Genomic DNA, 24025 nt, shown 5'->3' with positions numbered 1-24025 from the left:
ATATATATATATATATATATATATATATATGTAAATTAATATGGAAACGTCGATGCCACAACTTACTATTAAAATTGTAAATACGATTTGTTTTTCAAATTGTAAAATTCAATAAAATTTATGTGTATATGTGTGTGTGTGTGTGTGTGTGTGTGTGTGTATATATATGTATGGCATTCAGCTTTGTTCGGTATTTTCCCACGCCATTGTAGTTGTGCTTTTAAAGTTGTAGCGACGCTTCGGCAGAATCTCATCTGCCATCCTCAGGCTTCTGTGTTCGGTTATTTTTGTGTGTCAGGGTTGGCAGGATTAAAAAGAACCCCCCGCCAATGGCTGGTTTGCTTTTATTATTATTATTATTATTATTATTATTATTATTATTATTATTATTATTATTTGGGGAGGTTCTCTGAGCCCAGAGGCTGGAAAGATGCCCGGCCAGGCCATTACAGAGGCCTCTTCCCTCCCCGCCAGCCTGCTGCCCCTCACGCCACTGGCCTCAATGGCTCTTCGGGCCTGGAGGAAGGAAGGAAAGAGAGAGTGAGTGAGAGAGAGAGAAAGAGAAAGAAAGGGAAAAGGAGAGAGAGAGGGGTCTAGTGGAAGAGGAAGGAGAGAGAGAAAGAGAAAAGGAAAAGGAGAAAGGGGTCTGATTAGTGGAAGAGGAAGGAGAGAGAGAAAGAGAAAGAAAGGGAAAAGGAGAGAGAGAGGGGTCTGATTAGTGGAAGAGGAAGGAGAGAGAGAAAGAGAAAAGGGAAAAGGAGAAAGGGGTCTGATTACTGGAAGAGGAAGGAAAGAAAGAAAGAGAGAAAGAGAAAGAAAGGGAAAAGGAGAGAGAGAGGGGTCTGATTAGTGGAAGAGGAAGGAGAGAGAGAAAGAGAAAAGGGAAAAGGAGAAAGGGGTCTGATTACTGGAAGAGGAAGGAAAGAAAGAAAGAGAGAAAGAGAAAGAAAGGGAAAAGGAGAGAGAGAGGGGTCTAGTGGAAGAGGAAGGAGAGAGAAAGAAAGAGAGGAAGAGAAAGAAAGGGAAAAGGAGAGGGAGGTGTCTGATTAGTGGAAGAGGAAGGAAAGAGAGAAAGAGAAAGAGGGGAAGGAAAGAGAAAGAGAAAGAAAGGGAAAAGGAGAGGGGTCTGATTAGTGGAAGAGGAAGGAAAAAGAGAAAGAAAAGGGAAAAGGAGAAAGAGGGGTCTGATTAGTGGAAGAGGAAGGAGAGAGAAAGAAAGAGAGAAAGAGAAAGGGAAAAGGAGAGGGAGGGGTCTGATTAGTGGAAGAGGAAGGAAAGAGAGAAAAAGAGAGAAAGAGAAAGAAAGGGAAAAGGGGAGAGAGGGGTCTGATTAGTGGAAGAGGAAAGAGAGAAAGAGAAAGAAAGGGAAAAGGAGAGAGAGAGGGGTCTGATTAGTGGAAGAGGAAGGAAAGAGAGAAAGAGAAAAGGAAAAGGAGAAAGAGGGGTCTGATTAGTGGAAGAGGAAGGAGAGAGAAAGAAAGAGAAAGAGAAAATGGAAAAGGAGAAAGAGGGGTCTGATTAGTGGAAGAGGAAGGAAAGAAAAAGAGAGAAAGAAAGGGAAAAGGAGAGAGGGGTCTGATTAGTGGAAGAGGAAGGAAAGAGAGAAAGAGAAAGGGGAAGGAAAGAAAGAGAAAAGGAAAAGGAGAAAGAGGGGTCTGATTAGTGGAAGAGGAAGGAGAGAGAAAGAAAGAGAAAGAGAAAGAAAGGGAAAAGGAGAGAGGTCTGATTAGTGGGAAGAGGAAGGAAAGAGAGAAGAGAAAGAGGGGAAGGAAAGAGAGAAAAGGGAAAAGGAGAAAGGGGTCTGATTAGTGGAAGAGGAAGGAGAGAGAAAGAAAGAGAAAGAGAAAAAGGGAAAAGGGAGAGAGAGGGGTCTGATTAGTGGAAGAGGAAGGAAAGAGAGAAAGAAAGAGGGGAAGGAAAGAGAAAGAGAAAGAAAAGGGAAAAGGAGAAAGGGGTCTGATTAGTGGAAGAGGAAGGAGAGAAAGAAAGAGAAAGAAAGAAAGGGAAAAGGAGAGAGAGGGGTCTGATTAGTGGAAGAGGAAGGAAAGAGAGAAAGAAAGAGGGGAAGGAAAGAGAGAAAGAAAGGGAAAAGGAGAAAGGGGTCTGATTACTGGAAGAGGAAGGAAAGAGAAAGAGAAAGAAAGGGAAAGGGAGAGAGAGAGGGGGTCTGATTAGTGGGAAGAGGAAGGAAAGAGAAAGAGAAAGGGAAAAGGAGAAAGGGGTCTGATTAGTGGAAGAGGAAGGAGAGAGAAAGCAAGAGAGAAAGAAAGAAAGGGAAAAGGAGAGATGGAGGTGTCTGATTAGTGGAAGAGGAAGGAAAGAGAGAAAGAGAAAGAGGGGAAGGAAAGAGAAAGAAAGAAAGGGAAAAGGAGAAAGGGGTCTGATTACTGGAAGAGGAAGGAGAGAGAAAGAAAGAGAAAGGGAAAAGGAGAGAGAGGGGTCTGATTAGTGGAAGAGGAAGGAAAGAGAGAAAGAGAAAGAAAGGGAAAAGGAGAGAGAGAGGGTCTGATTAGTGGAAGAAGAAGGAAAGAGAGAAAGAGAAAGAGAAAGAAAGGGAAAAGGAGAGAGGGGGGTCTGATTAGTGGAAGAGGAAGGAAAGAGAGAAAGAGAGAAAGAGAAAGAAAGGGAAAAGGGAGAGAGGGGTCTGATTAGTGGAAGAAGAAGGAAAGAGAGAAAGAAAGAGAGAAAGAGAAAGAAAGGGAAAAGGAGAGAGAGGGGTCTGATTAGTGGAAGAGGAAGGAAAGAGAGAGAAAGAGAGAAAGAAAGAAAGGGAAAAGGAGAGAGAGAGAGGGTCTGATTAGTGGAAGAGGAAGGAGAGAGAAAGAGAAGAGAGAAAGAGAAAGGGAAAAGGAGAGCGAGAGGGGTCTGATTAGTGGAAGAGGAAGGAAAGAGAGAAAGAAAGAGAGAAAGAAAGAAAGGGAAAAGGGAGAGAGAGAGGGGTCTGATTAGTGGAAGAGGAAGGAAAGAGAGAAAGAAAGAAAGGGAAAAGGAGAGAGAGAGGGGTCTGATTAGTGGAAGAGGAAGGAAAGAGAAAAGAAAGAAAGAAAGAAAGGGAAAAGGAGAGAGAGGGGTCTGATTAGTGGAAGAGGAAGGAAAGAGAGAAAGAAAGAGAGAAAGAAAGAAAGGGAAAAGGAGAGAGAGGGGTCTGATTAGTGGAAGAGGAAGGAGAGAGAAAGAAAGAGAAAGAAAAGAAAGGGAAAAGGAGAGAGAGGGGGTCTGATTAGTGGAAGAGGAAGGAAAGAGAGAAAGAAAGAGGGGAAGGAAAGAGAAAGAGAAAGAAAGGGAAAAGGAGAAAGGGGTCTGATTACTGGAAGAGGAAGGAAAGAGAAAGAGAAAGAAAGGGAAAAGGAGAGAGAGAGGGGTCTGATTAGTGGAAGAGGAAGGAAAGAGAAAGAGAAAGGGAAAAGGAGAAAGGGGTCTGATTAGTGGAAGAGGAAGGAGAGAGAAAGCAAGAGAGAAAGAAAGAAAGGGAAAAGGAGAGATGGAGGTGTCTGATTAGTGGAAGAGGAAGGAAAGAGAGAAAGAGAAAGAGGGGAAGGAAAGAGAAAGAAAGAAAGGGAAAAGGAGAAAGGGGTCTGATTACTGGAAGAGGAAGGAGAGAGAAAGAAAGAGAAAGGGAAAAGGAGAGAGAGGGGTCTGATTAGTGGAAGAGGAAGGAAAGAGAGAAAGAGAAAGAAAGGGAAAAGGAGAGAGAGAGGGGTCTGATTAGGTGGAAGAAGAAGGAAAGAGAGAAAGAGAAAGAGAAAGAAAGGGAAAAGGAGAGAGGGGGTCTGATTAGTGGAAGAGGAAGGAAAGAGAGAAAGAGAGAAAGAGAAAGAAAGGGAAAAGGAGAGAGGGGTCTGATTAGTGGAAGAAGAAGGAAAGAGAGAAAGAAAGAGAGAAAGAGAAAGAAAGGGAAAAGGAGAGAGAGGGGTCTGATTAGTGGAAGAGGAAGGAAAGAGAGAGAAAGAGAGAAAGAAAGAAAGGGAAAAGGAGAGAGAGAGGGGTCTGATTAGTGGAAGAGGAAGGAGAGAGAAAGAAAGAGAGAAAGAGAAAGGGAAAAGGAGAGCGAGAGGGGTCTGATTAGTGGAAGAGGAAGGAAAGAGAGAAAGAAAGAGAGAAAGAAAGAAAGGGAAAAGGAGAGAGAGAGGGGTCTGATTAGTGGAAGAGGAAGGAAAGAGAGAAAGAAAGAAAGGGAAAAGGAGAGAGAGAGGGGTCTGATTAGTGGAAGAGGAAGGAAAGAGAGAAAGAAAGAAAGAAAGAAAGGGAAAAGGAGAGAGAGGGGTCTGATTAGTGGAAGAGGAAGGAAAGAGAGAAAAGAAAGAGAGAAAGAAAGAAAGGGAAAAGGAGAGAGAGGGGTCTGATTAGTGGAAGAGGAAGGAAAGAGAGAAAGAAAGAGAGAAAAAGAAAGAAAGGGAAAAGGAGAGAGAGGGGTCTGATTAGTGGAAGAGGAAGGAAAGAGAGAAAGAAAGAGAAAGGTCTGATTAGTGGAAGAGGAAGGTAAGAGGGAGAGAGAGAGGGAGAGAAAGAGGGAGGGAGGAGAGAGGAGGGAGAGAGAAAGAGAGGGAAGGAGAGGGAGGAGAGAGAGAGAGAGAAAGAAAGAGAGGAGTGGCCTCCCCTCCCTGCCTCCATTCTGGCCTGGGGATCCCACCAATGGCTTCCCAAGCAGGAAGGCTTGCAATGGAGCAGGAACTGGGGAGGGAGGGGAGACGGTCTTGCTGGCCCCCTCCTCCTCCTCCTCCTCTTCCTCCTCCTCCTCCTCCTCCTCTTCCTCCTCCTCCTCCTCCTCCTGTGTCTGCCAAAACTCCCCCTACTTTTGGAGAGGGCCAGGAAGGCAAGGCTGGTGTTTGTGTGTGTGTGTGTGTGTGTGTTCTGCGCCCTCCCCTCCCCCCCGCCGTTTTCCTCCCCCTCTCCCGTGCCCACCCACCTCAAGGCCCATGCGCCTGGGCAGAGCCCCCGCCCCCCCCAATGCTCCACGACCTGGAGGAGAGAGAGAGAGAGACTGCAGGATCTCTCACCCACCCACCCCCTCCCCACCCCGCTCCCCATGGATCCCTTTAGGATCCCCTCCGCAGGATCCCTCCAGCGCTCCGCCACAGGGCAGCTTTTGCCACAGGGCAGCTTTTCCTGAGCTGGAGGAGGAGGAGGAGGAGGAGGAAGAAGAAGAAGAGGAGGAGAAGGAGGAGGTGGAGGAAGAAGAAGAGGAGGAGAAGGAGAAGAGGAGGAAGGAAAAGAGGAAGAGGAGGAGGAAGAAGAAGACAAGGAGGAGGAAGAGGAGGAGGAGGAAGAAGAAGAGGAGGAGGAGGAGGAGGAAGAGCAGGAGGAGGAGGAGGAAGAAGAAGAAGACAACAAGGAGGAGGAAGAGGAGGAGGAAGAAGAAGAAGAGGAGAAGGAAGGAGAAGAGGAGGAGGAGGAAGAAGAAGAAGACAAGGAGGAGGAGGAGGAGAGGAGGAGGAGGAAGGAAGGAGAAGAGGAGGAGGAAGGAGAAGAGGAGGAGGAGGAGGAAGAAGAAGAAGGAGAAGAGGAGGAGGAGGAGGAAGAAGAGGATAGATATTTATCTATCCTCTTCCTTGTCCTCTTCTTCTCCTCCTCCTCCTCTTCCTCCTCCTCATCCTCCTCGTGCTCTTCCTCCTCCTCCTCCTCTTCTTCTTCCTGCTCCTCCTCCTTATTCCTCCTCCTCCTCTTCCTCCTCCTCCTATTCCTCCTCCTCCTGCCCCCCCAGAAGCCGACAATTCAGGCGCTGGCCAGCTCCCTTCCTCCGTCCTTCCTTCCCGCAGACAAAGGCCTTTCCCAGCCTTCCCGCGGTTGGTGGTGGTGGTGGTGGTGGTGGAAGGAAGCGTCCCCCCTCCCCCCCGACCCCCTCCCGACCCCCTCCTCCTCCCTCCTGAAGAGGTTGGGGGAGGGGGAGGGAGACGACCTCCCCCCCCTCCCCCCTTGCCGCCCTCCCTTTCTCCCCTCGCTCCTTCGGCTGGGGTGGGCTGCGTGGTCGGGAACCCCCTCCCCTTCCCCCTGAAAGATGGGAGCCCCTCCCCTTCCCCTGAAAGATGGGGACCCCTCCCCTTCCCCCTGAAAGATGGGGACCCCCCTCCCTTCCCCTGAAAGATGGGGACCCCCTCCCTTTCCCCCGAAAGATGGGGACCCCCTCCCCTTCTCCCCGAAAGATGGGGACCCCCTCCCCTTCCCCCGAAAGATGGGGACCCCCTCCCCTTCTCCCCGAAAGATGGGGACCTCCTCCCTTCCCCCCTGAAAGATGGGGGACCCCCTCCCCCTTCCCCTGAAAGATGGGGACCCCCCTCCCCTTCCCCCTGAAAGATGGGGACCCCCCTCCCTTCCCCTTCCCTGAAAGATGGGAACCCCCTTCCCCCTGAAAGATGGGGACCCCCCCCCTTCCCCTGAAAGATGGGGACCCCCTCCCCTTCCCCCTGAAAGATGGGGACCCCCCTCCTCTTCCCCCGAAAGATGGGAGCCCTCCCCTTCCCCCCCGAAAGACGGGGACCCCCTTCCCCCCCGAAAGATGGGGACCCCTCCCTTCCCCCGAAAGATGGGGACCCCTTCCCCCTGAAAGATGGGGACCCCTCCCCTTCCCCCCGAAAGATGGGGACCCCCTCCCCTTCCCCCGAAAGATGGGGACCCCCTCCCCTTCCCCCTGAAAGATGGGGACCTCCTCCCCTTCCCCCGAAAGATGGGAACCCCCCTTCCCCAAAAAGATGGGGACCCCCTCCCCTTCCCCCTGAAAGATGGGAACCCCCTTCCCCCGAAAGATGGGGACCCCCTCCACCTCCTGGGTCCCCCCCAAAAAGAAAGGGCGGTGGGGGTGGGGGTGGGGAGGCCGGCCCTTTGTCCCTTAAGCGCGGGGTCCCTAGGGAGGGGGCGGCTGACTCTTCTCCCCCGCCCCCCAGCTTACCCTCAATGGAGATGACGTGCTCGCGGATCTGGTTCTGCAGCGCCACCTCGTCCACCCGCTCGATGAGGTCGTAGATGGCGTAGATGTTGGGGTGGACGGACTCGAAGCGGCCGATCTCCGCCCGGATGGCCGCCGAGTTGGAGAGCCCGAACTGGGGCGGGGAAGGCGGGACGGGCCCGCCGGGAGCCCCTGGGGACGCCAAGCTGGACGCTTCCCGAGGGTGAGGAGCCGGAGGAGCCGGAGGAGGAGGAGGGGGAGGAGGAGGAGGAGGCTGGCCCGGGCTCGACCCGGGCCCGCCCGGGAAGTTCATGCGGCGGAGGAGACGGGGGTGGGGGGAAGAAAAGAAGAAGAAAAAAAAGGAAGGAAGGAAGGAAGGAAAAAGGACGGAGGAGGAGGAAGAAGAAAGAAAGAGAGAGAGAGAGAGAGAGAGGAGACGGGGGCGGGAATCAGCGGCGGCGCTGCATGGCTGGCTGCGCTCGAGATGGCCCCTCCTGCTCCGCCGGCCCCAGCCGCGCCGCGTCACCAGCCGCCCCCTCCTCCTCCTCCTCCTCCTCCTCCGCCTGTCCTCAGCACCCAGAGAGGGAGGGGAAGCCGGGCCGGGGTCTCTCTCTCTCTGCTGCAGCCCGAGGGGTTCCGGAAGCCAAGCGCCTGCCGGGAAGGGATGGCGGAGGAAGCCAGGCTCCGAGAGAGAGAGAGAGAGAGAGAGAGAAAGGAGGAGTGGGGAGATTAGATACAGAGGGAAAGACTGTCAATGAGATGGTTGGATTGGTATAGAGATGTAGAAAGAGAGAAAGAAAGAAAGAAAGAAACAAAGAAAGAAAGAAAGAGAAATTAGAGAAATACTGTAGATTAGATAGATAGACAGATGGATTGATAGATACAGACAAAGAAAGAAAAAGAAAGAAAGATTAGATGGAGAAATACTGTAGATTAGATAGACAGACAGATGGATTGATAGATACAGAGAAAGAAAGAAAGCAAGAAAGCAAGAAAGAAAGAAAGAAAGAAAGAAAGAAAGAAAGAAAGAAAGAAAGAAAGAAAGAAAGAGAAATTAGAGAAATACTGTAGATTAGATAGATAGACAGATGGATTGATAGATACAGAGAAAGAAAGAAAAAGAAAGAAAGATTAGATGGAGAAATACTGTAGATTAGATAGACAGACAGATGGATTGATAGATACAGAGAAAGAAAGAAAGAAAGAAAGAAAGAAAGAAAGAAAGAAAGAAAGAGAAATTAGAGAAATACTGTAGATTAGATAGATAGACATATGGATTGATAAGATACAGAGAAAGAAAGAAAAAGAAAGAAAGATTAGATGGAGAAATACTGTAGATTAGATAGATAGACATAGATGGAAAGAAAGAAAGAGAGAAAGAAAGAAAGAAAGAAAGAAAGAAAGAAAGAAAGAAAGAAATTAGATAAATACTGTAGATTAGCTAGATAGATGGATTGATAGATACAGAGAAAGAAAGAAAGAAAGAAAGGGCTTAGATGGAGAAATACTGTAGATTAGATAAATAGACAGATGGATTGATAGATACAGAGAAAGAAAGAAAGAAAGAAAGAAAGAAAGAAAGAAAGAAAGAAAGAAAGAAAGAAAGAAAGAAAGAAAGAAAGAGATTAGATGGAGAAATACTGTAGATTAGATAGATAGACAGATGGATTGCTAGATACAGAGAAAGAAAGGAAGAAAGAAAGGAAGGAAGAAAGAAATTAGATAAATACTGTAGATTAGATAGATAGATGGATTCATAGATAGAAAGAAAGAAAAGAAAGAAAGAGATTAGATAAATACTCTAGATGAGATAGATAGACAGGGATTGATAGATAGAGAGAAAGAAAGAAAGAAAGAAAGAAAGAAAGAAAGAAAGAAAGAAAGAAAGAAATTAGATGGAGAAATACTGTAGATTAGATAGACAGATGGATTGATAGATACAGAGAGAGAAAGAAAGAAAGAAAGAAAGAAAAAGAAAGAAAGAAAGAGATTAGATGGAGAAATACTGTAGATTAGATAGATAGACAGATGGATTGATAGATACAGAGAAAGAAAGAAAAAGAAAGAAAGATTAGATGGAGAAATACTGTAGATTAGATAGACAGATGGATTGATAGATACAGAGAGAGAGAGAGAGAGAGAAAGAAAGAAAGAAAGAAAGAAAGAAAGAAAGAAAGAAAGAAAGAAAGAGATTAGATAAATACTGTAGATTAGCTAGATAGATGGATTGATAGATACAGAGAAAGAAAGAAAGAAAAAAAGGGCTTAGATTGAGAAATACTGTAGATTAGATAAATAGACAGATGGATTGATAGATACAGAGAAAAAGAAAGAAAGAAAGAAAGAAAGAAAAAGAAAGAAAGAAAGAAGAAGAAAAGAAAGAAAGAAAGAGATTAGATGGAGAAATACTGTAGATTAGATAGATAGACAGATGGATTGATAGATACAGAGAAAGAAAGAAAGAAAGGAAGAAAGAAAGGAAGGAAGAAAGAAATTAGATAAATACTGTAGATTAGATAGATAGATGGATTCATAGAAAGAAAGAAAGAAAGAAAGAAAGAAAGAAATTAGATGGAGAAATACTGTAGATTAGATAGACAGATGGATTGATAGATACAGAGAGAGAAAGAAAGAAAGAAAAGAAAAAGAAAGAAAGAAAGAAAGAAAGAGATTAGATGGAGAAATACTGTAGATTAGATAGATAGACAGATGGATTGATAGATACAGAGAAAGAAAGAAAAAGAAAGAAAGATTAGATGGAGAAATACCTGTAGATTAGATAGACAGATGGATTGATAGATACAGAGAGAGAGAAAGAAAGAAAGAAAGAAAAAGAAAGAAAGAAAGAAAGAGATTAGATGGAGAAATACTGTAGATTAGATAGACAGATGGATTGATAGATACAGAGACAGAGAAAGAAAGAAAGAAAAAGAAAGAAAGAAAGAAAGAGATTAGATGGAGAAATACTGTAGATTAGATAGATAGACAGATGGATTGATAGATACAGAGAAAGAAAGGAAGAAAGAAAGAAAGAAATTAGATAAATACTGTAGATTATATAGATAGACAGATGGATTGATAGATAGAGAAAGAAAAAGAAAGAAATTAGATGGAGAAATACTGTAGATTAGATAGACAGATGGATTGATAGATACAGAGAGAGAAAGAAAGAAAGAAAGAAAGAGATTAGATGGAGAAATACTGTAGATTAGATAGATAGAAAGATGGATTGATAGATACAGAGAAAGAAAGAAAAAGAAAGAAAGATTAGATGGAGAAATACTATAGATTAGATAGACAGATGGATTGATAGATACAGAGAGAGAGAGAAAGAAAGAAAGAAAGAAAAAGAAAGAAAGAAAGAAAGAGATTATATGGAGAAATACTGTAGATTAGATAGATAGACAGATGGATTGATAGATACAGAGAAAGAAAGGAAGAAAGAAAGAAAGAAAGAAAGAAATTAGATAAATACTGTAGATTAGATAGATAGACAGATGGATTGATAGATACAGAGAAAGAAAAAGAAAGAAAGATTAGATGGAGAAATACTGTAGATTAGATAGACAGATGGATTGATAGATACAGAGAGAGAGAGAAAGAAAGAAAGAAAGAAAGAAAGAAAGAAAGAAAGAAAGAAAGAAAGAAAGAGATTAGATGGAGAAATACTGTAGATTAGATAGATAGACAGATGGATTGATAGATACAGAGAAAGAAAGGAAGAAAGAAAGAAAGAAAGAAATTAGATAAATACTGTAGATTAGATAGATAGAAAGAAAGAAAGAAAGAAAGAAAGAAAGAAAGAAAGAAAGAAAGAAAGAAAGAGATTAGATAAATACTCTAGATAGATAGACAAATGGATTGATAGATAGATAGAGAGAAAGAAAGAAAGAAAGAGATTAGATGGAGAAATACTGTAGATTAGATAGATAGACAGATGGATTGATAGATACAGAGAAAGAAAAAAAAGAAAGAAAGAGATTAGATGGAGAAATACTGTATATTAGATAGATAGATGGATTGATAGATACAGAGAAAGAAAGAAAAAGAAAAAGAAAGAAAGAAAGATTAGATGGAGAAATACTGTAGATTAGATAGACAGATGGATTGATAGATACAGAGAAATAGAAAGATTAGAGAAATACTGTAGATTAGATAGATAGACAGATGGATTGATAGATACAGAGAAAGGAAGAAAGAAAGGAAGAAAGGAAGGAAGGAAGAAAGAAAGAAAGAAAGAAAGAAAGAAAGAAAGAAAGAAAGAAAGAAAGAAAGAAAGAAAGAAAGAAAGAAAGAAAGAAAGAAAGAAAGAAAAAGAAAGAAAGAAAGAAAGAGATTAGATAGAGAAATACTGTAGATTAGATAGATAGACAGATGGATTGATAGATACAGAGAAAGGAAGAAAGAAAGAAAGAAAGAAAGAAAGAAAGAAAGAAAGAAAGAAAGAAAGAGATTAGATAGAGAAATACTGTAGATTAGATAGATAGACAGATGGATTGATAGATACAGAGAAAGAAAGAAAGAAAGAAAGAAAGAAAGAAAGAAAGAAAGAAAGGAAAGAAAGAAAGAAAGAAAGAAAGAAATTAGATGGAGAAATACTGTAGATTAGATAGATAGACAGATGGATTGATAGATACAGAGAAAGAAAGGAAAGAAAGAAAGAAAGAAAGATAGAGAAAGAAAGAAAGGGATTAGATGGAGAAATACTGTAGATTAGATAGATAAACAGATGGATTGATAGATACAAAGAAAGAAATAGATTAGATAGATAAATACTGTAGATTAGATAGATAGACAGATGGATTGATAGATACAGAGAGAGAGAGAAAGAAAGAAAGAAAGAAAGAAAGAAAGAAAGAAAGAAATTAGATAAATACTGTAGTTTAGATAGATGGATTGATAGATACAGAGAAAGAAAGAAAGGAAGAAAGAAAAAGAAAGAGATTAGATGGAGAAATACTGTAGATTAGACAGATAGATAAACGGATGGATTGATAGATATAGAGATACTGTAGATAGATAGAAAAAGAGAGAGCCTTACTAAGAGATAGATTAGATTGATACAGAGATACTGTAGAATTAGAGAGTGATATAGACATGCTATATAGAGAGAAATTAGATAGATATAGACATACTGTAGATTAGATAGATTGATATAGATATACTGGAGAGAGTTGATAGATAGCTAGATATTCCTTTATATATATTGTTCCACTGTAATCTTATTTTATACATACATACATACATACATACATAGATGATTGATAACTAGATATTCCTTTATATATATTGTTCCACTGTAATATCTTACTATATATATCTCATATAGATAGATGATTGATAGATATATATTCCTTTATATATATTCTTCCATTGTAATATCTTATTATATATATCTCATATATACATAGATATAGATGATTGATATTCCTTTATATATATTGTTCCACTGTAATATTATATATATCTCATATAGATAGATGATTGATATATATATTCCTTTATATTGTTCCATTGTAATATCTTATTATATATGATTATATACATATATACATATATACATCATATATACATGTATACATATATACATATATGTTTTCTTAAGTTTCGCGGTACTTACATGTATGGCATTCAGCTTAGTTCGAGTTATTTTCCCACGTCATTGTAGTTGTGCTTTTAAAGTTGTGGCAGCGTTTCGACAGAATCTCATCTGCCATCATCAGGCTTCTGTATTGTGTTCATCTGGGTGAACACTATACAGTATACACAGATGAACACTATGCAGAAGCCTGATGATGGCAGATGAGATTCTGCCAAACGTTGCCACAACTTTAAAAGCACAACTACTAGCGTGACGGAAAATACCTGAACAAAGCTGAATGCCATATGTAAATCACGCAACAAGAAAACAATATATATATATATGAATGATTGATATGTTCCTTTATATATATTGCTCCACTGTAATATCTAATTTTATGTGTGTGTGTGTGTGTGTGTATATTATGTAGATGGATATTCCTTTATATATATTGTTCCACTGTAATATGTTATTACATATATCATAGATAGATAGATAGATAGATGATTGATATATGGCCTTTTCTAATCCCTTCTCATATACTTTTCTTGAGTAACAACCCGAGCAGCTGTTTACCCCGAGTCAAGACGGTTCGCGAAGAAAAAAACCAAAACAAAACACTAGCTCAGCTGTCGACTCCGTCCTTGGGGAATTGACTTGGAGCCTCCAAGGGGTAATTTTCTAGCTTTTTTGTGGGGTGGGTGGGTGGAAGGAAATATGGCAATGGGAGTGTGGGGAACACAACGCCAACGGCGTCTCTGCCCACCCTTAGCCTGGCCTTCTCGGACAAACCGGGAGCTGATGTGACAAGCGTTGCCATGTGCACCCCGCCCGTCGATATTTTTTTCCCTTCGTCGAGGCTCATCCCTCAAGACCTTTAATTACCATTTTTGTTTTTTTAAACAAGCCATTGTAACTCCAAACGGTTGCTGTCGGTAGAGCCTCGAGGCGCACGGCTCTTCCCATGGTTTGGTTTTTTTCTGAACGGTCCCCGTTAAACGGCCGTGAAGCTTTCCGACGTGTGTTGGGAAGCTATAAATACGATAGTAAGAAATTCCCTCCGAAATTTCCTCTGGAAAAAAGGCAGATATCATCATCCCAAAGATGGCCCCTGTTTATTGACAAGCATTTATTTATTGACAAGCATTCCACTGAATGACGATAGCTATTTTATCAGACATTTGAATCAGACATTGTTTCATATTTTCTAAAATTATTTCTGCTTCTAATATCACCCTACTATCTTATGTACCTTTGCAGAATCCCTTTTTCCATTAAGTTTTCACCCATTATCTCTAAATAGGCTGGGTGAAACCAGGTTTAATAGCAGTCACTGGGAGAGGGATTTTGGGAGTCTTAGTGGACAACGAGCCAAAGATGAGCCAGTAACTGTGTGTAGCGGCCGCCCAAAAAATCCAAAATTGCATTAACAGAGGGATATAATCCAGACCAAGGGAGGTACTAATACCGCTTCCAGTTTTGGTCCCCAGACTATAAAAAAAAAATGTTGCTTCACATCAAGTAAGAAACAGGCATGTGAAAGAAAGAAACACAGAACTAGTAAAATGTTGAAAAGAAATGGCTTTTTCAGAGATAATGGTTGATGAATTAAAAAGGGGATTCTGCAGGGTGACAAGAGGTAATAAGAATATCTCTGCAATTAAAAATATTTAGAAAATAGGGTAATATAGATATAATATAGACTGATAACTCTTATTAAAAGGGGGGGAATATGCTGTGGAATCCAATTGAAAAGATGGAATGATTAATGGTTTATTGGGAATTAAGATGAGGGAATAAAGGTATATTCTAATCATTAAGGTGCCACACTCAAAATAGTAAAAGAGGGGAAACTTATACTTGTTCTTTTTTCTTTTTTTGTGGGTGTGTTAAGATCTGTATTAATTTAGAATTCATAAAAAAAAATATGTAATGGAAAGGGAATATGACAGACTAAAGAACCAGCTAAATTAATAAGTTTAATATAGATTATTAAAAGCAAGGAGAGACATTGGTAACTTCATTATTACCACTATTAGGCAAATATATATTGTTTATTTTTATTTTTAAAATAAATATTAAGGATTATATTTGAAATAATTGAAATGAAATAAAAAGATGTTTAGATTGAGATTAATGAAAGAATTTAGAATTAAACTTTATTATTATTTATTAGGCAAACACATATTGTTTATCTTTATGTTTAAAAACAAATACTAAAGGGTTATATTTGAAATAATTGAAATGAAACAAAATCGATTGAGATTAATGAAAGAGGCTAGAATTAATGTGTTTGTTTCTCTCCTTACTGAAAATTTGGAATGGAAAAGGTAATAATAGAATTAAGTATGCATATATCAATGTATAATTTCTGTCATATTTGTATGTAAAGATGATGACCCGGAAATATGTTGTCCACTAAAAAGAGATTTTTGTTTTTAATGTGAAAAACTGAATAAAGTCTGTTTAAAAAAAAAAAAAGATGTTGAGATTCTAGAAAGAGGGCCGAGAAGAGCAACCGGGATGATGAGGGGACCGGAGACTCAAACCTACGATGAACGGTTGCAGGAAGTGGGCCCGGCGACTCAAGAGAAGGACCAGGGGAGACGGGAGAACAGCCTTCCAATATTTGAGGGGCTGCTCCAGAGAGGAGGAAGGGGGGAGTCAAGCGATTTTTCCAAAGCCCCCAACGGCCAGACGAGGAATCATGGATGGGAAACTGATCCAAGGAGAGATTCAACCTAGAAAATATAAGGAGGAACTTTCTGACCGATCGAAAAAATCGACCCATGGAAGAGAAATTTATGCCTTCAGAAGTTGTGGGAACTTCCATCCGTCCGGGAAGCATTCAAGAAGAGACTGGACTGCTCTCTTGTCAGGAACGGTGTAGGGTCTCCTGCTTGGGCAAAGGAGGGGAGTTGGACTAGATGACCAACAAGGTCCCTTCCGACTCAGTTCATCTTGTTCAACCGCATCAGCCGTCTTTCCCAGCTGCGCCGCTTGCGGCACTCAGACATCCTGGAGTTTTGGCATCATCCTGGCTTTCTCCCCTTTCGTTTCTGGCGTTCCTTGCCGCAGAAATCTTGGGATCTTTCCCAAGGAATTTCCCTCTGTACTCGGGCTTCTTCTTTTACTCGGTCCCTCCACCCTCCTTGAACGGATCCACCCTGCAATGGATCTTCTTCGATCCATTGGTTTCCCCGGCTCGTTTTCAGCTTCAAAGGGCCGTTCTCTTTGAGGCTGCGGAGTTGCGATATCCTCTTGTCGGACACCTGCCTTGCCGGCCCCTTCTTTCTTTTGCGACCGGCAAACCTTTCCGGAAGGTCTCTGAGATCGATCCGGAATCGATCTGGAACGCCGTTATCGGCTGCAGAGGCCTTCCGGAAAGCGTTGCCGGCCGCAGAAGAAGAAGTTCCTGAAAGGCCTCTGAGAGCAAAAAGGAGGCCGGGCTGTGTATGCGTGTGTGAGATGCGCAAAGACCGGGTCTTATTTTTGGGGAAACCCGGAGTAGGGCTTCAACGGGCGTTTGTTTCTGCCACCGTTTCTGCTTGTCGGTCTTTCCCTTTAGTGTCTTCGTTTCCTGAAGGAAGCCATCTTAATTTCCACCGCTTCCCGGATGCTGCTGGAGAAAAGACGGTGGCGGGCCTGGACCTTCTCCGAGCGGGGCGGAATCTCACGTCTCCCCTTCCGGAACAATCTTCAGGCCTCAAGGAAGAGATTTCTCTCTCCCTTGACAAGGAGCGAAGGAGAAACATCCTAACGGCGAGAACAATCGGCCACCGGACAATCGGCCACTGTGGAGGAGACTCCATCCCTGGAGGCTTTCAAGAACGGGGACATTGATTTGTTTCGGGGTCTTATGTTTGAGCAGGGAGGGCGAACCTTTTCGGGACCGAGCGCCCAAACCGATATGCGCATGCATGCGTGTGCCTTTGCACATGCGGAGCGCCAGAGCACGAAGACCAGTGAGCCGGTGCACGCAGGCCTGTTTTGTTTTGACTATTTTGGTGGCCATTTTGAGCCTGAAAACGGCCTGCTTTTTTGAAAGTGGTTTTCGGGTTGCTTCGGCCATTTTGGGGGCTGTTTTCAGGGCATTTTTTTGGGCATTTTCAGACTGAAAATGGCCCCCCAATGGCCTGTTTTTTTACCATTTTTCAGGTTGGCCATTTTGGGGCATTTTCAGGGCGGTTTTTTTTGGCTGTTTTCAGGTTCATTTTTCGGGGTATTTTCCGGGTATTGTTCGGGCCATTTTCAGTGTGAAAATGGCTCAAAAAAATGACCTGTTTTTAAGCCATTTTTCAGGTGGTCATTGGCCATTTTGAGCCATTTTCAGGGCGTTTCTTTGGCCGTTTCCTTCTTCTCTCTCCTCATTCTTTTTTCCATTACTTTTCTCTTTTTCTTCTCTCATTTTCTTTATTTCCTTCCTTCCTTTCTCTTTGTTCCATTCTTTCTCTCTTCTCATCTTCCTTCCTTTCCTCCTTTTTCTTTTTCCCTGCTTCCTTCCTTCTCTCTTCTCATTGCCCTTCCTTCTTTTTTCTGTCTTCTGATTCTTTTTCCCATTCTCTTTCTTTTCTTCTCATTTCCCTCCTTCCCCTTTCCTCTTTCTTTCTTTCTTTTCATTCTTCCCTCTTCTCATTTTCCTTCCTTCCCCCTTTCTCTTTTTTTCTATTCTTTCTCTTTCCTTCTTCTCTCTTCTCATTTTCCTTCCTTCCTTCCTTCCTTCCTTCGTCTTCTCATTCTTTTTTTTTTCCATTCTCTTTCTTTCTTCTCTTCTCATTTTCCTTCCTTCCTTTATCTCTCTTATTTTTCATTTCCTTCCTTCCTTCCTTCCTTCCTTCTCTCTTGTCACTTTCTTTCCTTCCCTTTCCTCTCTTCTCATTCTTTTTTCGATTCTTTCTTCTCTTCTCGCTTCCTTCCTTCCTTTTTCTCTCTTACTTTTTCCATTCTTTCTTTCTTTCTTTCTTTCTTTCTTTCTTTCTTTCCTTCCTTCCTTCCTTCTTCTCTCTTCTCATTTTTTCCACTCTTTCTTCTCTTTTCTCCCTTCCTTCCTTTTTCTCTCTTATTTTTTCCATTTTCTTTCTTTCTTTCTCTTCCTTCCTTCCTTTTCTGTCACTTTCCTTCCTTCCTTTTCCTCTCTTCTCATTCTCTTTTCCACTCTTTGTTCTCTTTTCTCCCTTCCTCTCTCTTATTTTTTCCATTTTCTTCCTTCCTTTCTCTTCCTTCCTTCTCTCTTGTCACTTTCCTTCCTTCCTTTTCCTCTCTTCTCATTCTCTTTTCCACTCTTTGTTCTCTTTTCTCAATTCCTTCCTTTTTCTCTCTTCTTTTTTCCATTTTCTTCCTTCCTTCCTCTTCCTTCCTTCTCTCGTCACTTTCCTTCCTTCCTCTTCCTCTCTTCTCATTCTTTTTCCACTCTTCTCTTCAAGGAGGCCGTCGCGCGCCAGTGACGCCGACCCGGAAGCGCCTTTTCCCTTTCCGAGCGCCCAGCCGGGCGTCGCGCGCAGTGACGCCTTCCCGGAAGCGCCTTTTCCCTTCCGAGCGCCCAGCCGGGCGTCGCGCGCGAGTGACGCCAACCCGAAAGCGCCCTTTTCCCTTTCCGAGCGCCCAGCCGGGTCGTCGCGCCCGAATGACGCAGACCCGGAAGCGCCTTAAGCCTCGTCCTTCGCAGCCCCAAGGAGGCCGTCGCGCCCGAATGACACCGAACCGGAATCGCCTTTTCCTTCCGAGCGCCCAGCCGGGCCGTCGCGCGCAGTGACGCCGACCCGGAAGCGCCTTAGGCCTTGCCCTTCCGAGCGCCCAGCCGGGCCGTCGCGCGCAGTGACGTCACCCGGAAGCGCGTCGTCCTCTTCCCCCAGTTCCAGCGGCCCAACCAAGGGCCCGCCCGGCGGCAGGTCGCGGGCGAGTGACGCAAAAGCGCTGCGACCCCGGAAGTGGGGCCCGAAGATGGCGCTGGTGGAGGCGTCGGGGACGAGGTGACGGCGCTGGCGGCGCTGGTGGCGGCGGTGGGCCTGCTGGGCCTGGCCTGGTTCTCCACGCGGACCGGCGAGCGGGGGGAGGCCGCCCTCCCCGAGGAAGCCCGACCCGAAGGGAGCCCCAGCCCCGCCCGGACCGGCAGGAGGAGGAGGAAGAGGAGGAAGGGGAGGAGGAGGAGGAGGAAGGAGGAGGCCCGGCAGGGTCCCCCTTCGTGCTGCGGCTCAAGTTCCTCAACGAGACGGAGCGGCTGGCCCAGGTGCGGCCCAGGGACACGGTGGGCGCCCTCAAGAGGTCAGGAGGGGAGGGGAGGGAGGGGAGGGGGAGAGCCCCCTCCCCACAGCCCTCTTGGGGAGCCAGCAGGATAGCGGGGGGGCAGAGGGAGGGGGTTGGGGGGTAAAGGGGAGGGCAAAGAGGACAGGTGGAGGTGGGGGCAGTGTGGCAGTGGGGGGGGAGAGGACAAGGGGTGGGTCAAGAGGGAGGGAGGGGTGGGAGGAAAGGGAGGGTCAGGAGAGCTTCCTCCTCTCCTCCTCCTCTTCCTCTTCCTCTTCTCTTCCTCCTCCTCTCCTCCTTCTCTTCTCCTCCTCCTCCTTCTCCTCTCCTCCTATTCCTCCTCCTCCTCTTCTCCTCCTCCTCTCCTCCTCCTCCTCCTTCTCCTCCTCCTCCTCTTCCTCCTCCTCTCCTCCTCCTCTTCTCTTCCTCCTCCTCCTCTCCTCCTCTTCTCCTCCTCTTCCTCCTCTTCCTCCTTCTCTTCTCCTCTTCCTCCTCCTCCTCTTCTCCTCCTCCTCCTCTCCTCCTCCTCTCCTCCTCCTCCTTCTCTTCTCCTCCTCCTCCTCCTCCTCCTCCTCTCCTCCTCCTCTCCTCCTCTTCCTCCTCCTCCTCCTTCTCTTCTCCTCCTCCTCCTCTTCCTCCTCCTCCTCCTCTCCCTCCTCTTCTCCTCCTCCCCTCCTCCTCTTCCTCCTCCTCCTCTCCTCTCCTCCTCCTCCTCCTCTCCTCCTCTCCTCCTCCTCCTCTTCTCCTCCTCCCTTCTCTTCTCCTCCTTCTCTTCTCCTCCTCCTCCTCTCCTCCTCCTCTTCTCCTCCTCTTCCTCCTCTTCCTCCTCCTCCTCCTCTTCTCCTCCTCTCCTCCTCCTCTCCTCCTCTTCCTCCTCCTCCTCCTTCTCTTCTCCTCCTCCTCCTCTTCTCCTCCTCCTCTTCCTCCTCCTCCTCTCCTCCTCCTCCTCCTCCTCCTCTTCTCCTCCTCCTCCTCTCCTCCTTCTCTTCCTCCTCCTTCTCCTCCTCCTCCTCCTCCTCCTCCTCTTCTCCTCCTTCTCTTCTCCTCCTCCTCCTCCTTTTCCTCCTCCTCTCCTCCTCCTCTTCTCCTCCTCTTCCTCCTCTTCCTCCTCCTCCTCCTCTTCCTCCTCCTCCTCTCTTCCTCCTTCTCCTCCTCTTCCTCCCTCTCCTCCTCCTCCTCCTCCTCCCTCCTCCTTCTCTTCTCTTCCTCGTCCTCCTCCTCCTCTCCTCCCTTCTCTTCTCCTCCTCCTCCTCCTCTCCTCCTCCTCCTCTCCTCCTGCTCTCCTGCTCTCATCGTCCTCTCCTCCTCTTCCTCCTCCTCCGGCCACCGCCGCTCTCCTCCTCCTCTCCTCTCCTCCTCCTCGTCTTCCTCCTCCTCCGCCCACCGCCGCTCTCCTCCTCCTCTCCTCTCCTCCTCCTCGTCTTCCTCCTCCTCCGCCCACGGCCGCTCTCCTCCTCCTTCCAGGCTCTGCTTCCCGGCCAGGAGCAGCTGGTGCGCCTCATCTACCAGGGCCACCTCCTCCGGGACGACGGGCAAACCTTGGCCGCCCTCCACCTGGCCCCCAACAGTGTGGTCCACTGCCACCTGAGCCAGCGCCGCCCGCCTTCCGCCGACCCGGCCGCCGCCGAAGGAGCCCGGACCGAAGGCGAAGCCTCCCGCGCCGCCCCGCTCAACGTGGGCACCTTGATGATGCCCCTCCTGGTGCTCCTGCTGGCCGCCCTCTGGTACGTCCAGCTGCAACACCGCCACGTCTTCACCGCCACGGCCACCACCTGCCTGACCGGCCTCACCCTCCTCTTCAGCTGCGTGGCCTTTGCCGTCTACCGCAGATGACCGCCAGACGGCGAGGCGGGACTCCGTTGGAGAGACCGACGCCGGGCGATCTCAGCTTTGCCAGGGCAAGACTGAAACCCCCGGGGAGGGAGGGAGGGAGGGAGTTTGGGGTTGGGCTGGATGACCTCCCACGGCCTTCCTTCCCCCACTCCGCCCTTCGAAACTCCTCAACCGCCGGAAGGGGTGAGGGATTTTGTTTGTCTTGGATTATCTGTCTTTTTTCCCATTCAAGCTGCTTGAAAGGAAGAAACGGTCTCCGCAGAGGAGGGAGGGGAATCCAGGCACGGATCTCCACTTACGACGGGTCTCCGCAGAGGAGGGAGGGAGGGGAATCCAGGCACGGCTCTCCACTTACGACGGGCCATTCCTCAGCCTTGTGGAGGACCGTTGGGGGGCTGATTGGGATTGGCGACCATCACAAGGGCCTCGGGAGGCGGGGCTTTGACCAGCCTGGTGGCTGTGTGTGTGTGTGGGAGGTTCACTTAACGACGGGAGCAAAGGAATGTCACTCAATGGGGCTCAGCTCCCTTCAGAAAGAGGAATGTTGGGGTCAATCCTTTCCTTCCTTTGTCTCCCTTCCCTTCTTTCTCCTTGCATTCCTTCCTTTTTCTTTCTGTCCCTTTCCTCTATTCTTTCGTTTGCTTCCTCCATCCTTTCTTTTTCTTTCTTTCTCCCTTCCCTCCTTTCTCCTTGAATTCCTTCCTTTTTCTTGCTTTCCTTTCTCTTGCTTCCTTCTTTCATCCTTCCTTTCTCTCTTTCTTTCTCCCTTCCCTCCTTTCTCCTTTCTTTCCCTCTTGTCTTCCTTTTTCTTCTCTTCTTTTTCTTCCTTTCTCTTCCTTCCTTCGTCCATCCTTCCTTCCTCCCTTCCCTTCCTTCCTGTCTCCCTTTTTCTTTTTCCTCTCTCTTGCTTCCTTCTTCCATCCTTCCTTTCCCCCCCTCTTTTTTCTTTCTTTCTCTTTCTTTGTTTCTCTTTCTTCTTTCTTTCTTTCTTTTTCTTTCTTTCTTTCTCCCTTCCCTTCTTTCTCCCTTCCCTTCTTTCTCCTTCCCTTCTTTCTCCTTTCTTTCCTCCCTGTCTTCCTTTTTCTTCCCTTTTTCTTCCTTTCTCCTCCTTCCTTCCTCCATCCTTCCTTTCTCTCTCCCTTTTTCTTATTCCTCTCTTTCTCTTTCTTCCTTCTTCCATCCTTCCTTTTTCTTTCTTTCTTTCTTTCTTTCTTTCTTTCTTTCTTCCTTCCTTCCTTCCTTCCTTCCTTCCTTCCTTCCTTCCTTCCTTCTTTCTTTCTTTCTTTCTTTCTTTCTTTCTTTCTTTCTTTCTTTCTTTCTTTCTTTCTTTCTTTCTTTCTCCTTTCATTCCTTCCTTTTTCCTCCTTTCCTCTCTTCTTTTTTTCCTCTTCCTGCCTCCATCCTTTCTCTCTCTCTCTCTCTCTCTTGTTTCTGTCTCCGTTTCTTTTTCTCTTTCCCTTTCTCTCCTTCCTTCCCTCTTTCCTCTTCTCTTCCTCTTCCTCCTCCTCTCCCTCCCTCCCCTCCCCTCCCAGCTCTGGTAAAAGGGATCATCCAGGAGGAATGGAAGATTCCCCTTCAGCCCAGGGAATCTTCAATAAGGGACACAGTGACACCCACACTCATGTCCGAGGAAGTCGTCGTTAAGCGAGACATCGAGGCACTTGAGCACACCCTCCCCCCCTGGCTTCCCTGTGGCCAGAAGCTGCCCGGGAGGGGAAAGCTGCGGATGCTCCCCACGGACACCCCCCACAGCTGGTACGGACGGTCGTCCAATCACAACCCTGCGTCCCCCGTAAGCGCCAGGACCCCGTCGCAAGTCCGTCAGGCTCACAAAAAATGGAGGCTTGCCTGTCAATCAAAAGTCCAGGGCGCGTCAGGGCGGAAACTAAGCCCCTTCCCTGCCCTCCCCCTTTCTCTCTCCCAGTCCTGGTGCTTCCATTGCCCCCCAAAATAAAATAAATTTGCTACCTTCCAAAATAAAATAAAAAAATCCTTGGAAAGAGGTTTTGTTTGTGGAATAAAAGGACATTATTATGGACATTGTTGAGATTGATTATTCTTTTTTTTTTTTAAATAAACAAAATAATAATAAATACATTAAACTTTTATTAATTTTACAGTGAAAACAAACCAACAACACCCCTACAAATGAAAGAAAAGAAAAAAGTCAATAGAAAGAAACAATAGAAAGCAATTAAAAACATTCTCCTCTTCCAACAGTTTGTAAGATTTCTTTCTTTCTTTCTTTCTTTCTTTCTTTCTTTCTTTCTTTCTTTCTTTCTTTCTTTCTTTCTTTCTCTCTTTCTTTCTTCTCTTTCTCTCTCTCTCTCTCTCTCTTTTTCTTTCTTTCTTTCTTTCTCTCTCTCTCTCTTTCTTTCTTTCTTTCCCTTCATTTATGCCAGATACACCCCCCGAATCTTTACATGCATATATCTGTATATCACTGCTATGGGTTTCTCCTGTCCTCTTTTGTCTTATCGTATAAAATCTTATCCTATAATTCTTATTCTTATAATTATTCTGAATTATTTTTTATGATTTCTTTTATTTATTACTGCAATCTATCCGGGATCTCCCGATTCTTCAAGGGGAGAAGCAACCAATCATCATCATCGTTATTTTATTATTTTATTTATTATTATTAATAATAATAATAATTTTATTTATTGCTGCAATGTCTGGGATCTTCCAATTCTTCAAGGGGAAAAGCAACCAATCATCATCATCGTTATTTTATTATTTTATTTATTATTATTAATAATAATAATAATAATTTTATTTATTGCTGCAATGTCTGGGATCTTCCAATTCTTCAAGGGAAAAGCAACCAATCATCATCATCATTATTTTATTATTTTATTTATTATTATTAATAATAATAATAATTTTATTATTGCTGCAATGTCTGGGATCTTCCAATTCTTCAAGGGGAGAAGCAACCAATCATCATCATCGTTATTTTATTATTTTATTTATTATTATTAATAATAATAATTTTATTTATTGCTGCAATGTCTGGGATCTTCCAATTCTTCAAGGGGAAAAGCAACCAATCATCATCATCGTTATTTTATTATTTTATTTATTATTATTAATAATAATAATAATAATTTTATTTATTGCTGCAATGTCTGGGATCTTCCAATTCTTCAAGGGAAAAGCAACCAATCATCATCATTGTTATTTTATTATTTTATTTATTATTATTAATAATAATAATAATTTTATTTATTGCTGCAATGTCTGGGATCTTCCAATTCTTCAAGGGAAAAGCAACCAATCATCATCATCGTTATTTTATTATTTTATTTATTATTATTAATAATAATAATAATTTTATTTATTGCTGCAATGTCTGGGATCTTCCAATTCTTCAAGGGAAAAGCAACCAATCATCATCATCATTATTTTATTATTTTATTATTATTAATAATAATAATTTTATTTATTGCTGCAATGTCTGGGATCTTCCAATTCTTCAAGGGGAAAAG

General features: G+C 44.6%; 2 protein-coding genes across 2 annotated transcripts in view; one reads left to right on the top strand and one right to left on the bottom strand.

The window, feature by feature from the left end:
- Window positions 1-7489, bottom strand: part of LOC113432571 (arf-GAP with GTPase, ANK repeat and PH domain-containing protein 3-like) — a 36429-nt gene extending 28940 nt beyond the window's left edge. Inside the window, exon 1 of the mRNA XM_087948910.1 lies at window positions 6884-7489. Within this exon, the coding sequence (XP_087805036.1) occupies window positions 6884-7193 (310 nt within the window). The 5' untranslated portion in view covers window positions 7194-7489. The remainder of the gene's footprint in view (window positions 1-6883) is intronic.
- A 10912-nt stretch (window positions 7490-18401) lies between these two features.
- TMUB1 (transmembrane and ubiquitin like domain containing 1) lies at window positions 18402-20652 on the top strand. The gene is made up of 2 exons (XM_087948900.1): window positions 18402-18410; window positions 20166-20652. The coding sequence occupies exons 1-2, from the start codon at window positions 18402-18404 to the stop codon at window positions 20532-20534; spliced, it is 378 nt and encodes a 125-aa protein (XP_087805026.1). The 3' UTR covers window positions 20535-20652.
- Window positions 20653-24025: the final 3373 nt, after the last annotated feature.

Source organism: Notechis scutatus, unplaced genomic scaffold (genome assembly GCF_049901735.1).
Source record: "Notechis scutatus isolate UNSWTSFEM ecotype Mainland unplaced genomic scaffold, rNotScu1.2 NSCUSCF32, whole genome shotgun sequence".
NCBI classification, from domain to species: domain Eukaryota; kingdom Metazoa; phylum Chordata; class Lepidosauria; order Squamata; family Elapidae; genus Notechis; species Notechis scutatus.
This window is presented reverse-complemented; position numbering and strand designations above follow the sequence as displayed.